Here is a 15106-nt window from a genome sequence, read left to right as displayed (position 1 = left end):
TGTAATAAGAATTTTATATATGAAATTCTTTTTGTAATAATGAAATAAATTTACTTTATTTGAAACATCTTCACATTCTTCTACTTTTTGTCGTTTCGCTTGTACTTCCATTTCATTTTCTTCATTTTGTTTTCTTTTTAATACATTTTCTTTCATATCTTTTTCATTTTCTATTTCACTGGATTGAATTACTGTATCCATGCCTACACAGAAATTGCTAGTTATAGAAATTACCCAGGTTATTATTTATAAAATTTAATATATGAATTAAATTTAATTTGTTATAGAAAGCTAAAAATCTTGAAAGTTAACAGGGAACTTCATAAAATTTTATCTCTTGATAATGCTTCCTTTTGAAATGACATAATCTATTGAGTTCAATTCACCTACAAGTTCAACAAGAAAAATCTGCGATTGGATAATAATCTCACTCTCTATCTCATTTTACCAAATTTGGGTATGTCCAGAGACATAGGAAAAAAAGGATGAAATAAAAAAAGAAGGTGACAGAAGGTCTGGAAGTTTGTCCACTGTTTAGGTCATTTTCTGGGTGCATCTTTAAGACCAACCAAGGAAGATACCACCACCTGATAGAGTTGGAACTATCATCTTGCCCCGACAATGGACTCAGTGACTAACGGTTATATGGAATTTCATGGATTTATTTAGAACCACTCCCACTGACTAAGGAATGCCTCATCTAAGAGGGAACTCCCAAGAAATGTTATTTAGAAATAACTGTCCTCACACAATCCTTACATAAACTCTCTCTCACTCGGAAGTAGGTGCAAATACATTAAACAGAAACATGATCAGAGTTCTTAGCCCTCTCTTGATTATTTGGCTAGCTTATGTTGTTATGTATAGCAATAGTAGGTTATATAATCATATTCTTATGCCATAATATGTACAGTATAAACAATACAAATGTAGTTCTCTGCCATATTTTGTACTATATATTAAAAATCTCTTATGTTTAAAATAAAGCTTTGTTGTTTTATTGTTAATTTAATATCAGAGTGAATCACTTCTGGGTTCTTGTCTCTCAACTTCCTCCTCTGTTAGCTTACCACCCTAGTTCCCCAAATGCAACTGCTCACATGTGTGCTTGAAAGATTCCTGTGAACTGAAATTCACAGACGGTATTAGACATCCTGATCTGGGATGCTATAATCATGCTTGTCACACACAATAATTTCACTGCAAAATTTCTTTAATAGTAAATATAAAAAATATATAGTCATTGAAAATTTTGTATGAAAAAAACAAATATAATTTCTAACAATAACAATACAAAATATCATAGTAATAATATAGACTGTGTATGTTGCATTAAATAATTTTGCTGGAGTGAAGATAAAAAAACTGTTTGATAATCAATTGAAATGTAGATGTTGAAAATGAAAAATAATTTTTCTTCAAGAATAACATTATAGTAGACTCAACAGTAATCATGGATATTATCATCATTGATTTTATGTTATCCAAATTAACAGTTTCAAAACAAGTTAAAATACACTATAAAAAATTTACTTATTGTTATCATCATCTGCAGATAAATAAATAAAGCTATCTTTCCATGCTAAAAGCCTCAATATGTGGTTAATAACATGCAAATTTTATCAATTTTAACTAGTGCTTTAAGCATTAATCATTTTAATCATTAATTGCTTAAAATACAGTATTTTAAATTGCTGTCATTTCTTACTTTAATTATACCTTGTCACCATGTCTAGTATTATTTGCCTGCTAGTCTTTAGCTGTCACGAAAACTAAATAGACAAACAATACTAGACAAATTATATATTAATAAATATTCAATGTAATATACTACAATATAAAATTTTTAATTGTTTTAACATGTCTTTTTAATGTCAATTAAACCAGAATTTCTACTAATTGTAGTCTCATTTACTTATCTTGCTAATGTTATCACTTGTTATTGTTATCAGTATAAGTAAATCCCAAGTAATTACAATAAGCAAATTATACTATATTTATTGACATTGTAAAATGAAAACAATGTATAATTAGCTGGTTACAACTTTTTAGTGTTTTTATTGTGTATCTGCAGTGTAAAAAATATTTTACAAGAATCACTGCAAAAATTTTTTTTTTTCAGAAATTCACTTATACAAGTTTTACTTAAATATGCTTGTTAATAAAAGCAATAATTCATGATAGATTAATAATAAATAAATAAGTAAACAGATATTAATGATATATTAAATTAATATAGCTTTAAATTATTCTGTACTTTAAATTAAAAATTATTTCAATATATTTTTACTATAAAATTTACCTCTTCATTGTCAAAATTGAAGAGGTAAAGAATTGTCCATTGTTTCTGTTTTGTTAAGAAAGCCTTGAAAATACTTTTGAAATTAAAATAAATTTTTGTAGTTTCTCAAACAAAGCAGAAAACAATGGATTAAAATAATATTTAAATAAAATAGATACTTACTTGTTAGGTCTTCATACATAATTTCTTGTCTTTCCATTTCATCATTGTGATTCATGAAATACTAAAATGTATTAAAATTATTCATATAAAATTTAATTATTAAAATATATATATAATATATATATAAAATTAAAATATAATACTTATACAAAAAAATATATTCATGAATAGTCAGATCTGTCTAAAATAAAAGTAAAGATAAGCCTACTAGACATTTGTTTAACTTCAGTTCCTGCATCATTTTCAGTAATTTTGTTTTTATTTTTAAATGTTATTACACACTTTGATTTTGTGTGTCATCTATAAAGTTAATAATGGTTCAAATTTCACCATATTCTGTTTGGAATGTTTTACTGTTTTTGAATATTCTATCTGTGGAATGGTTTGTTTACCTGAAGAAGGCTTCTCAATGTGGCCAAAAACATTTATATTTTCTATTAACTATTGCTGGAATAAGTACATAAAGTGTTTTTTATGTAAGTGTCAATTGTCACAACTTTGAAAATTTGGAGATATGAATTTAAAAAAAGTGATATTTGTAGAGAGAACTGGATTTTGTTTTTAAATGTAAATACAATTTAATAATAATTAAAATAAAATTTAAGCATTAAATTATACAAAACTAGATGTAATAAAAAAAAAATAAATGACACAGAAGCTGTTTACCTCAAAAAATTTGTTATAGATGTTTCCTTTAGAGCAGGTGTGTCAAACTCATTTAAACAATGGGCGATTAATGTGACTGGTAAAATTCATGTGGGCCACATCACATTTACAAATTTTCTTAAAATTATAATTTGAAGTGAGAATGCAGGAATATAGATAGGGCAATTAAAACACATTATGTATTTCAGTGAATTCAACTCAACAATACATAATTGCTATAGTATCGCTTTTATTTAAACATTTATTTTATTTAATGTACATATTTATAAAACTAAAATTAATTGTTTTCACTGAAACTTGCCAGTGCTATCTTCCTCCCTTAGTTTTCCAATATCTGGAATCAAAAACTGAGAACAATCTTCATTATGGCAGATAGATGTTTATCAGTTAATCTTGATCTGTAAGCCGTTTTATTTAATTTCAGAGCTTTTTTATTTTTATTTCCTCACAATTATCACTTAAGATAATATGATGATTTTCCACAAAATTAATTTTTGTTTAATAACATTACTTAAAAATATGAAACAATCCATGAAAAAATATGATTGTTTAGCTTTTATTGGCAAGTTTTTCCATTTCTTAATAATCATAAAGTCAGTAACTGCTGTTAAAAATTTGTTTCTAAAACCATTAAGCAATTAGTATGTTGTAGAACAATAGATGGAAAAGAAGAATTTAAATCAATTTGTTGTCCAGGCTGTCTGTTCTTTATGATGCAGTTCAGATGAGATAATATTTTTGGTCATGATAAAAGTATATGCTTTTCATCTTTCTTTCCCATATAAGAAGTATAGTTAACTAATAAAGTATTAGTTATAAAGACCATTTTATAATCAAAGTGGATAAAAATGGATTTATAGTTACACCAAGATAATACTTATTCTTAAAAATGCACATAATATTGCTGCAACACCAGGTGTGACACTGTAAAGGATAAGATGGAACTAGCAAATGACTGACTTTACAAAGATTTTATTTTAGCATCATTAATATGTACAAACTCCAAACTGGGACTGACCATTTTGTGAATTTAAAAAAGGGGACTTTGGACAGATCCAATTATATATACAGTTAACTTGCCTTAAAATGAATACCTATGAAGTGAATTCTGGTGTCAATGCAAATTTTGCTGTTGCTCTGGCAAAATTCCATTGTCATATTAATTTTCATGCAATAAAGCAATTAAAAATTTTACCAGAATTCATTAAACCAAACTGTAGATTACCTTTACAACCCCAAGAAATAATCATTTCCAATAATAGCTGCTTTCTACACTTTTCAAAGCGACAATAAAAAAATAAATGTTCCACTTTGACTAGAATAGATTTTCTTCTCTTACTAAGCAAAGATAGATTCAACCTCTGACTGTAGAGCAATTCAAACATCTGATTTTAGAGGACCATTCTACTGTACTCAGAAAATAGGGGTTAAACTTTAAGGATGTCCATCCCTTTAAATGGATGCAATCCTATACAAACATGTACTGTACAGTACAGTTTGCATATCAGGGAATCCAAACAGTGATGCCAGGTGGCTACTTTGTGCCAAATTTGGCTCCTTTTTTACTCTTTTGGTACCAAAAAATATTTTCTACTTTTTCAAACTAATCTTCAACAAAAAAAAAAAAAAATCATGGATTTCTTTAGCTTTGTTTTGTTTTAACCACTCTGGTATACTGCTCCACACTAAACAACAAATACTGTCTCCTCCTCATTTTGTTTTATTTAAATCATTTAGAAGATTAATTTGTTTTTGGGGTGCAATTTGAAAAATTGTAGACCTATAAATTCCCACTGTCATTCACCCATCCTTCCTTAATCTTGAAAACAGAGTTAGGTACATGAAAACCATGAGCAGAATAAAAAGCTTAGGGACAAGAGGCCCCAATTAACTATAAACAAAATTCCAACGAAAACCAAAAATCACATTATTTCAATTCAAAAATTTCTCCCTGAAAGGAGTTAGATAATGACTAGCATGACTCTGTTGCTAACAGGAAAAGTATGATGTACAGAGGCAAGACACTACTAATTTGAAGTGGAGAGCATGTATTTTAAATTAAATAAATTAAAAATTTCAGCCTGCCATTGTGTTGATGCCACAATAAATAATTGTTCGTTGTAAATAAATTTAATTTTACCAAACTTTATAATAATTTGAATTAATTTACTAAATAAACTTAGAGATTTTGATTACATATTAAACTTTAACTCCCTAAATTATACAAGTTTGACCTTGATCCTGAAAATTTTTAGTTCGCTTTATCAAAAATTCATATTAACTACTGTTCCCTAGAAATTTATATTAATGCAAGTTGACTATAAATGCTGAGTAAGAATAAAACTTTTATTCTATTCATACCAAGCAATTTATGTTTTCAGTATATTCTAGTAGCTAAATTTATTTTTAATAATATATATTGTATTAAATTAGATATATTATAAGTATTGTAACCAAAAGCTTTATCAATATATTTTGTTTTATTCTTTTGAATTTTGCTGTAAATATAAAAGCAAAATACCAGTTCAAATAATAAAATAAAAATAACACTTTAAAATAGTATCACATTTATCATCTTAATTTAACAATAATAATAATAATGGAATAATGAATATAAAAAAGAAAATTTAAACAAAGTATAAAAATCATGTAGAAATGATGATATCATAGGATAATTTAATTGGCAAATTATTTGCCAATTCAATTACAAATACAGGTACTCCTCACTTTACGACCTATCTGCGTAACGACCACTCGCACTTACGACCAGTCGAGTTTCGACCTGCAATTCGGGGAATCCCCTTTCTCGGCTTGAGTGTCGGTCAGTGGCACTAAGCGTACTTTAATAGTCTTATAGTACTATAATAGGCTAATAGCATACTATAATAGTCTTTTTATGAATAAATTTGAAGTTTGTTGCATAATTTGCATAATTTTACAACGATCCTATATTCCCAGCGCAAGCTCCTCGCTTATCAACCAATTCACTTAACGATGTAGTCGCTGGAACAGAACTCGGTCGTAAAGTGAGGAGTACCTGTATAGCAAAAGAATAAAAAACATAAGTGTTAAAATAAATAACAACATAACAATAAATTGAAAATAATTCAAAAACATAAAAATTATAAACTAATAATGACTACATTTATGGCATATTTACAGCTGAGAATTATGTTTTTTATGGATATTAAAAATTTTTTAAAATGGGTAATAAAATCACTAATTTGAATCTACAAATCTACATATAAAAATAAATATATTGATATATAAATAATGCACAAATCCCCATTATATGTAATAATTTCAAGGAAAGGAAAACATTATGGAATTGATTATACGAAATTTTAATTATTAACATACACACAATTCAAATACCTGAAATAAATCTAAAAAAATGTACATGTAATTAATTGTAGAAAACTTTTAGAAACTTGAAATTTATCTTCCAAATAAAATAGATATATGTATTAATTAAATACATATTCATAGAATTTAATATATTTAATCATAAAATTTTTTATTTAATTTTTATTAAAAGAATTTTAATAATTTTACCTGACATGCCCTTTTTACTGATTCTGGTGTTTCAAATTCAATAAAAGAAAATCCTTTAGGTTTCCCTGTAGGCTTAAATCGAGGCAAACTGACATATAGAACAGTACCAAAATTACTGAAAACAGACTTTAACCAGTCATGGTCTACACCAGATGGAAGTCTTTCAACATAAATCATACAGTCATCAATATTTTCTCGTTTAGTAACTGGCAATATTCTTTTTAATTTTGTTTTATCCTCATTGAGCTGGAACAGAATTAAAAAATTATATAAATTACAAATAAAATATAATTATTCAAATTTTTAAAACAGTCATTAAAATGGATATTTATTAACATTTTAAAAAATTTATCTTGTAATGAAATTAAACTTACTTTTATTATACTGGAAGATGATACAGCATTTGCAACATCTCTGGATTCTTTTGTCAATGCTCGTATTTTGTTAAATTTCATGAAGAGTTCAATATCAATATCTAATAAATAAATAAATATAAATATTGAAACTCAATATAACAATTTATACTTTTAAAAAAATAAAACCAGTCAAAAAGTAAAGATATTTTATATAATAAAACTAAAATATATTACATATTTTTGATATTCATTAAACTATATAGTAATATTGTAGAAGAAAATATGAATTAATTTTCAGTTCTAATATAAATTCAGAAATCCCTTGTATAACACAGCATTCCTACAACATGGTTTTGCTCTAGTATGGTTCGAGAATTGGAGATATCCCCTGTACAAGACAGTTTCACTTTAACACAATTCGAGAACATCCCCAGAGAAAACATTACAATTTTTAAATGCAAACCTCATCATTCAATATATTTTTTTTTATTCAATCAAGCATGTGTGTTGTCTCATGCCTTTTGCCCTGTTTTTTTAATAAGAATTGATTGTGCAATTTTTCTCTTCCTTGTACTAGCTTCCTATTCTAGCTTTCTTTATAAACCAAATATTGCTGTTGTTGGTGACAATACTCTAAATAAACCTTAAATGGCTGTTGCTGTGCTTTGTTTTACAGATTAAATTAAAAGTTACTATGTAATAAGCAATTATTTATTGCGACATCATCCCAATGCCAGGCTGCAATTTTTATTTTTAATTTATTTAATTTAAAATATGTTCTCTCCACCCCAGATTAGTAGTGACTTTTCCCTGTACAACATACTTTTCCTTTAATAATAGTCATGCCAATCATCTATAAAACACCTTTAAGAGAAAATTTTTGAATCAAAATAACATGATTTCCATTTTGCATTGGAAGTTCTTACATAGTTAATTGGGGCCTCCTGACCCTAAAATTTCCATATCTGATTTCAGATTTCATCTATCTAACTCCGTTCTTGAGAGTAAGGAAAGACAGACGGACGGACGACAGTGGGAGTTTATACGTCCATAACTTTTTCAAATTGCAGCCCAAAAAGATTAAATTTTAAAGATAGGCAAATGCAAGCAAATGAAAATATCACATTTTATGAAAAAAACAGAGAAAAATCAAGATGTTTCTGATAATTAAGATTAAGGTCAATGGGAAAGCTTAGAAGATGATGATATTTTGACAAAAAGAAAATGTCCTCATTTATTGGTGATTAGCAATAAAGAAAAAATTAATATTAACATGCAATACTTTTGACTGTGATTGCTAGTTAAATAAATTAATTGCTTTAATAAACATACTATATTCTCTTAATTATGAAAAAGAATAGTATACTTTTGCTAACTTTTAGAACCTAACCATATGTTTTGTATAGCATGGATTCACATAACACAGCACTTTTATGGAACATAACTATTGTGTTATATGGGGGATAACTGTAAGATTTAATTATTCACAATTTCATTTATACTTTTAGAAATGTTAACAAATGAGATATAATAAATAAAAATTTAAATTTCTAAATTTATTATTGCAAATTAAAGAAATATATTTTTGAGAGTTAATTTTCTCATTAAAATTTAACTTATAAATGAAATTTAAGTAATGACTACAATTCAAAAAAAAAAAATTATACAAATTAACTTAAGTGATAAAATAAATTAATTATAATGAAAGATAAATTCAAAAATTTAGATTATTAATTTGTTTGCCCCTGCTTTAGTAAGTCTTGCTAGATTTTGTATTTTCATATGTAAATTTATATGTATTTTTTTATTAAATTCACTGCTTCATTCCTTCATACTTTTGTAGTTATTAATGCATAATCCAAATCTCACAGACAAAAGAAATGTTTCAGTCTCCTGTCTTATCAAAATGAAGTTTGAGGTTTTATTCTAGAAGCACTGTCTATTATTGTCTTTATTCTTGGGTCATTTAAAATTCTATATCAAAAGTCTTTTCAGTCTACATATAAAATAAAAACATTTATTCAAGGAAGCACAATAAATTTTAAATTTTGGTTTTGATGTGGATTATGTATGTATATTTTATAAAAAACAAATATATTACAGTCAAACCTGTTTTTATGCGGGGGATAGGGACCGCATTAAAAAAAAACGCATTAAAAAAAATCTCACGAAACTTCACGAATGGCTGTAAATAATAGTTTTCGCAACACAATTAAAAAAATAATTTTTTTATGCGGTCAACAGGGACCGCATAAAAAAAGTCTCACATAGAAAATAACTCAAAACCGTACGAAATAGAATTTATTGACAACAGATGTCAGCACTTGACTGCATCGTCTGGTCTATCGTCTGTTTTACATATTTTTGTCCAGGTGGTGTTTTGTTGATTTAAAAAGTAAATTATTTCATTTTTCGCATATTCATGCAATAATATTACTATAATAAGTGCATTTATGCTATAATAAGTTTATTTAGCTATAATAAGTCAACGTGAGACATGACGAATCGCACGAGACTAGTCGCCAACTATACCGCACAAATTAAAAATTCGCATTAAAAAAATCGCACAAATAAAAATCGCACATAAAAAGAGCGCATAAAAACAGGTTTGACTGTATATATATATATATATTTGTTTTTTATATAATCTACATACATACATAGAAATACATACATAATCCACATATACATACATAGAAAAAGTGCATATATATATATATATGCACTTTTTCTATTCTATATTTTACAATTTAAGTTCTAATATCAATACAATATCTAAATCATTTGCTTTTCAATTTATTCAATTCTATCACAAAAAATAAATATTTATTATCAACAAAGTTATCAAAAGCTGTCCTTTAAATAGATAATTCTCTTTTTCTCCAATCTAATAGTGTTTGCTTTTATACAAATACAGCATCTCATTTCCTTTAAACTCAAAATACACATTTTAAATTTTAAGAAAATGCATATTGAAAAATTAATTTCTAGGGAAATTTAAAATCTTTGGACAAGGAAGTCATAGCAGTAATAGTAAAATATATATTTTACAAGCATTTTTGTCTATTATAATCAACATTTTCATAATTTAATAGCAAATTTTTATGTTTTTAAATAAATAATTGTTAGCATCCAAAAGAAGTAGTTATAGTCTATTTAACTGTCAACATGGTACCAAGTCTTGTTAACTTCAAAAAATCGTTTTAAATGTTTTTTTCAATATGTTTTTGTATGTCTCACTATTATGAGAACTGTTTATTGTTTAAATGAATATTTTAATATTGTTTTATCCAAAGATTCTAAAATTGTTTTGTTTAAATTTCAAATCTTCATTAATTATTTTCTGAATAAACTTCATTATCATATTATATGATTTTATAATCTGACCAGTTTAAAAACTCTAAAATTAAAATTAAGTTATGAAAGTTATCACTATTTGACTCTAAAAATGATTTTGGGAATTTCTCTTTATTTTCAGAATATTGTTGTTTTTTTATTTAAAATTTCATAAAATAAAGAAACATGTAGTAATGTATTAAAGATGAAAAAAGATTTTTTTGAAAATATTTTACAATTAAAATACTTAAAACAATTTCTATAAAATTGGTTCATTTTTCTATTATATTTTATGGAATTTAAACATAATTAGATGATAATTTAATCATCATTATATATACAATATAACATTTTTGAACAAAATATATCTTATAAAGCCACATCAACTGCCATATAATATCAAGCTATTTTCCAGCAATTATAATTTTAATTACTAATTAATTTGTCCTAGAAGGAGGCATTGGGTGTCGTCTTGTATTAAATTTAATAATTATAATTTAATTTATTAAATAATTTTAGAATATTCTGGAAGAAAGAATTAACCCAGAGCAGGACTCAAACCCGCAACTTTTGCTTGCCGTCTGAGTAGTATAATTGGCAACAACATCTAAATGGCAAGCAGGAGTTGCAGGTTCAAGTCCCCCTTGCCTTTTCTTTTCTTCCAGAATATTCTAAAATTATTTAATTAATTAAATTTAATGAGATGACAAATGATGCCTTCCTGAAGGACAAATTAATTAGTAATTAAAACTATAATTGATGGAAAATAGCCCAATCTTATACAGTAGTTGGTGTGGCTTTATACTAATGAATTGGGTTTTGAGAGATGTTGATATATGAAAATATATCTTTCTTGTTTATTAGATTTAATAATTATTTTGTTTTTGTAACTAACAGATGGTATAATATATTCTTATGGTAAACTTTTAAAAATATTTATTGTGTTATGAGTTTATTATTGATGATAACAATTCCACACTTATACACAGTGCGGCAATTATATTCCGGGACTGGATCTATAAAAATGAAACAAAACAATTTTATTCAAATCTTTTTATTAAATTATTCAAAATACTCTCCTCCTGCTTCAATATACTTTTTACAGCGATTCAATAGTGATTCAAATGCCTGCTCAAACTCAATTTTCGGTACTGCCTCTAATATGCGCGTAGACTCTCTTTGGATGGTTTCAATATCATTAAAAATGCGTCTTTTCAACTTCATTTTCATTTTTGGAAATAAAGAGAAGTCACATGGTGCTAAATCGGGGGAATACGGCGAATGATTCAACATGCAGACTTGATTTCGTGCCAAAAATTGACGAACAATCAATGATGTGTGACTCGGTGCATTATCGTGTAACAAACACCAGTCATCAGAATTGCGATATTCTGGTCGAATTCGATGAATTCTTCCCATTAATCGTTGTAAAACTCCCAAGTAGAAAGCAGCAGTGAACTGTTTGACCCTGTAGGACGAACTCACAGTGGATGATGCCTTTGCTATCGAAGAAAACAATGAACATCGTCTTGATTTTTGATGGAACTTTTTGTGTTTTTTTGGCTTGAGGTGATGATTTTGACTTCCATTCGGCACTTTGACGTTTTGTTTGTGGGTCATATTGAAAACACCAGGTCTCGTCACCAGTAACAATTGATTTGAGGAAGGTTGAGCTGTTATTTGCTGCTCGTACAATCTCTCTAGAATGTTCCAGTCTCATCAATTTTTGCTCTTGGGTTAGTGTGTGCGGAACAAATTTAGCACAGACCTTTGTTTTGCCCAAATCTTCTTTAAGAATTTGTCGTATTGTCTCTTTGTTAATGTTTAATGCCTGTTCCATCATTCTCAGTGTTGCATTGCGATCGTGGATACAAATTCTTGCACTTTTTGAATCGAATCTGCTGTTCGAATTGTTATTGGCCTTCCCACACGTTTGTCGTCATCCAGTGATTGTCTGCCTTCCAAAAATCGCTTGTGCCACTCAAAAGTCTTTGACCGTGATAAACACTTACTTCCATACACTTTTTGCATCATTTTGAACGTTTCTGTGGCACTTGTGCCAAGTTTAGCGTGAAATTTAATAACAGCACGTTGTTCCATTATTGTTTTCCGACATGTAACAAAATAAACTGATAAACAAAATATCAAAAACAATGATAAATGTCAACCGATTTAAATAAAAGTTTTAGGTTATGTTCATACATGTCCAAACTTGATATGACATAAAATTTAAACAGATGTCGCTACTGGTTGCTGAGATATAGCTACAGTCCCGGAATTTAATTGCCGCACTGTGTATTTAAAATAATATTTACATATACTGAGCTGGAGGTCAAATATATTAAAATATTGTTTTAATCAGATTGTTACAAGTATTTATGCTCAAATTAGTCTTCACTCTGGTTTAAGCATAGGTATTTGTTATCAGTAATTAAATTTTAATGAAACTAATTATATATTTAGGAGTTTCCAAAACTACTGATGTGTAATTGAACAGTTAAATTAGTCAATAAATAAAATTAAATAGTAATATTGAATAAGTTATATTATATACTCACATCCATCTTTACTATCACTAATGGTCTGCTGAAGAAATTTATCACGTAAAAGGTTAGAATCACTAAAATAAAATTCCATCTGTAAAATAAATGTAAATGTTTCAGTTTGCAAATTAAAGACTTTTTAAAATTAACATTTTATAAAAATTTTTCAAATGAAAGATATGACTATAATTACATTCTATATGTTTTATACATATTTCTAACAACATCGTTCTAATGTTCCAATTTGGAAAGTCAGTTCATTACCTGAGGCATGCCTTGGTGAAGGCCGAAAACATTCGGAAGTTACGTTAAAGTTCAACTACTGTTTGTGATTGTTTATACATATTTCTTTAACAGAAAATAAAATATAGATATATAAATCTATTTAAAATATGAATTCAAGACTGATGTATGAAAGACTAAATTTCATTAATGAACTTAAACATATACCGTATTTTACGGACTATAAGATGCACCTTAACTTTTAAGCAATTTTTTAAAAAAATACCTGTAAGACGCTACAGACTATAAGACGCACCTGAATTCTGGAGGCAATTTTTTGAAGAAAAAAGTGCATCTTATAGTCTGTAAAATGTGGTAATGGTTTTGGTCAATGTCTAAAAATATCATTTTATAAGTTTTGATAAGTGTTAAAGTAATAAGATGATGATGAAATACAGCTACAAATATTTAAACTTTTCAGTTATTTAGAATTATCTGAAAATATGTAAACTTAATATTGCCTATTTAAAAGAATTTGCAGTTGTGATAAAGAGAAACAAGGTTCTAAAAGTTTTTAACATTTTAAAGATGGTTAATAAAGTATAAAATTTTCTTGTTACTTTAAGTTTTAACTGAAATTTGGAAAAGATTTTTTTAAAATAAGAAATTGAAATATCTCCTAATTTAATGGTTTATTTGCAGAAATTAAATGAAATATTGATTTATACAGTTCCAAATTTAAAGTATATTTTAAATTTTTGGTGTAATTGATTGTAAAGTGACAAAATTTGGGTTTTTTTATTACTACATAGCATCAAATGATAATCAATAGACTCTGAAATGTTAAAACTTTAATTTCAAATGTTTAAAAATCAAAATGATGTTGATAATATTCTTTGATGGCAGTTGAATAAATCATCTGAAATGTGTTCAATCAAATCAGATAATAAATAAAAATTATTATTTACAGAATGTAAAATCCTTTGGTTGAATACAGTCATTGAATAACATTTTAGTTTTAGTAAAAATGAGACTAATATCCATTGCATGATGATTAATAATATTTTGAGAATTGTCAAACTCAACTAATCCCTTTATTTTTCTAACTTAATTCTTACTAAGGTGGCATTTGCAGCCTTAGTAAAAGAGCATTCATGCACAGCTCCAACATAATAGACTTGAATAATTCAAGTACTTGAGTATATTAAGCAAAGTGCAAAGAAGCATGGATACCCCACAAGCATGATCAATGAATTAGTTAAAATATAAAAACACCCTCCCTTACACACATGATGATGATGGTATGAGTTTCATAACAATCAAGTACAACCACATCCTAAAAAACTGTCTAAGAAAATAGCTTCTGCCAATCAATTCAAGATTGGATGGCTATAGAAAGAACCCGACAGTATATAGCCTCATCAGGAATGGAAACAGTCCTCCTAATAGGAAATGCATCCCAAGGGTTTATTCTATCCCCATCAAGGACTACAGGTTCAATGTGGAGTGGGAATACATTGATGCAACAGCACACTCGTCATCATGAAAATTAAAGAACATGAAGCAAATATAAGGAAAAGATGGCTGACTACTGCCCCTAACGGTGTTTATGATGGAACTAAAGTCAAGATAATAAAACCTGCTTGGGATGTCACATACTTAAAGCATTTAGAAAGACTAAAATTTACAAATACCCCTTAAATCCAAACAATTAATTACAAAGACATAGAAACCATCTCAAATGCATGTAAATCCTTCTATGAAGTACTGTAAAAATGTGGGGAGCTCCATCAACTGCCTACATTTGCTGGTTTTTTGTTTGGCCTACACAAGACATAATGCCTCTAATATTAAATTCCAGTAAATGGGTACTTGTAATTTTATAATAATTATTATTTGTAATACAAAGATTTTTATGACAATCATATTTTTTTATGTAATGTTTAATATATGTTATATGTTTT

The 15106-nt window shown here is 27.1% G+C and overlaps 1 protein-coding gene across 1 annotated transcript in view; it reads right to left on the bottom strand.

Annotated features, from left to right (window-relative positions):
- The window catches only part of Larp7 (La related protein 7), a 28790-nt gene that overhangs the window by 11572 nt on the left and 2112 nt on the right, over window positions 1-15106 (bottom strand). The window contains exons 2-6 of the mRNA XM_067268190.1: window positions 12936-13014; window positions 7060-7160; window positions 6686-6931; window positions 2465-2525; window positions 55-203 (exon numbers count right to left, since the gene is read on the bottom strand). Coding sequence (XP_067124291.1) covers window positions 55-203; window positions 2465-2525; window positions 6686-6931; window positions 7060-7160; window positions 12936-13014 — 636 coding nt within the window. The remainder of the gene's footprint in view (window positions 1-54; window positions 204-2464; window positions 2526-6685; window positions 6932-7059; window positions 7161-12935; window positions 13015-15106) is intronic.

Source organism: Centruroides vittatus, unplaced genomic scaffold, assembly GCF_030686945.1.
Source record: "Centruroides vittatus isolate TY-2023 unplaced genomic scaffold, ASM3068694v2 contig_3175, whole genome shotgun sequence".
NCBI lineage: Eukaryota > Metazoa > Arthropoda > Arachnida > Scorpiones > Buthidae > Centruroides > Centruroides vittatus.
The sequence above is the reverse complement of the archived record's forward strand: the minus strand, read 5'-3'. Positions and strand labels throughout refer to the sequence as shown.